Source organism: Salmo salar, chromosome 02, assembly GCF_965601325.2.
Source record: "Salmo salar chromosome 02, fSalSal1, whole genome shotgun sequence".
Lineage (NCBI taxonomy): Eukaryota > Metazoa > Chordata > Actinopteri > Salmoniformes > Salmonidae > Salmo > Salmo salar.
The window spans coordinates 49,404,719-49,406,889 of record NC_138292.1 but is presented as its reverse complement, the minus strand read 5'-3'; the positions used below and the strand labels follow the sequence as shown (position 1 = coordinate 49,406,889).

General features: G+C 44.2%; 1 protein-coding gene across 1 annotated transcript; it reads right to left on the bottom strand.

The window, feature by feature from the left end:
* Nucleotides 1-653: 653 nt before the first annotated feature.
* On the bottom strand, nt 654-1,472 carry LOC106574980 (induced myeloid leukemia cell differentiation protein Mcl-1 homolog). Its single transcript, XM_045713257.1, has 3 exons — nt 1,280-1,472; nt 958-1,196; nt 654-878 (listed from the first exon to the last, which is right to left on the bottom strand). Exons 1-3 carry the CDS (start codon nt 1,470-1,472, stop codon nt 765-767), a joined length of 546 nt encoding a protein of 181 aa, XP_045569213.1. The 3' UTR covers nt 654-764.
* Nucleotides 1,473-2,171: the final 699 nt, after the last annotated feature.

Here is a 2,171-nt window from a genome sequence, read left to right as displayed (position 1 = left end):
TCCTATATCTTAGAGACCAATTCCGTATTAGAGCCAGAGTGCCTCCCGATGGAGTGGAACGGTACACAGAAAGACTGTACCAATGGTGAAGTGTATCAACAATGCGTTTCACGGGTACAAGGGCATGCTGAGAGACTCTCACACAAGCCAAGTGTTGTGTATAGACACTGAGCACCTGACAACTGACACCTTTGATACTCAGGACATCCTGATGAACATTCCTGGGGGCAGGGTTGATTGGACCAACACAGACAGTCTACTAGAGTCCTTATTATGGTTAGATGAGGACTGACAGTAACCCTGAAACAGTATTTGGTTTCCAACAGGACTATTGTGAACAGGACAGTACCTGGCCTATACCCAAGTCTACCACTGATGTACTGCATATGACTGCACTCTGTCTGTAACTCCACTGTTGTATTATACCATTGTACACATCCACACTGTTGTATTACACCATTGTACATATCCATATATCCACTGTTGTATTATACCATTGTAAACATCTATGTAACTCCACTGTTGTCGTAAACCATTGCAAATAAATTCTATACCTTGACGTACTTGTCTTGTGTAGTAGTTGTGTACTGCAGTCATATGTCATTTTGTACAACTGACACAGGATCACGATAGACACCAAACACAAATGCGGTTCACTACTTTATTAGCTTTTACGGTACATATTCCTAACATCATACTCAATCTCTACTATGGTGAGAAGCATCAAGCACAAAGTGGTAACAGGTAAAGGACTCTTCTGAAAGTCACATAACCAAGGTTATTGTTGCGCCAATACCGGCCAATCCGAAAAGGGACATGATGATGTTCCTACATCTGGACTCAGGTTCTGCTACTGGAAAGAACTCCACGAACCCATTCTGGAACATTTCAAAAGAAATATTAGATTACAGGTACACCAAGACAATGGTGGCATCTCTCAGTCATTACTGAACGTACCCAGGAGTTATGTTTGACTAGCCAGTCCGTGTGGTGAGTGGCCAGGTACTCTGCTATCTCTTCTCCCACCACATCAACACAGTCATCTCTCCCCTTGCCTCTCAAGTACTGGCACACCGCAGCCCCAAAAGACATCAGGCTGGCAACACGGCCCCAGTTGACGGTCCCGTCTTCAAAGATGATATGGGCTACTGAACTGAGGAACTTCACATCATCCACATAGAGTGTGTTGATCATACCTGTAAGGTCGATGGTGCAACAAATGTTAAATTACTTTGTCACTGGCTTGTGTTAGCTGTTGGTGTCATAACACAATACCTACCATTGTATGTGTATCTGTGCTTCTCCAGTAATTGCCCGATAACTCTACTCGTTGTTAACAGAGCTTTGCTTTCGTTCCACCTAGGTTTCAGAAGTCCCGTACATTGTCCTAGGACACATTTAATGAGTTGCCTGGTGTCTATGTCCAGGGCTCCGGTCTGGTGATGGTATGTTTCCTGATGTGATATCTTCATTCTGTGCATTTATGAGTCGCTGGTAGCCTATGGTACACCTATGACTGCAATGATAGTCTGCAGGCGTGTTGACACTTATATATACATGATGGGAGTTATTCACGCTAGCTCTAACACTGACAGAATGCAACTATTACACCAGGGGTAACATCGGCCTTGTGCAGTCGGCCAGGTCAAAGAGACAAGAGGATATCAAAGACGTACTTCATGTTACGTTTATTTAAATACAGCAACACTACAATCATTGTATCACCCATGCTCATAGAATGTCTTATGTTTGTTACAGTAGAAGGTAATGTGCAACAACAAAAGAAGAGTAACATGTCAAGGTATAAAAGTGAAGGTCTTCAGCCTCATCCGAAGTTCTTTGGTCATTTTATCACAGTGAGGGTGATGTCCCTGGGAGGGTAGGTACCTTCCCTGGATGGTGAGGGCGCTGCAGACAACGCAGCGGTTCAGGCCGCTGATTGAAGTGTACCCATAAGCCGAGTTGGTGATGATACTATCAGGGAATGCAATCTTTCCCCTCCTGTACCGTTCCTTCCCCAGTAAGAGCATTAGCTCGTCTTCTCGATTCGTGTACCTATCGGTAAGGTACTTACAGCGGCCGCTTGTGTTGTATACGTGATAGATGTGCTCACCCAGCAGGGTATCGATCTCAACAAAGTTCTTGATTTCGAGGTTACACATGAAACATTT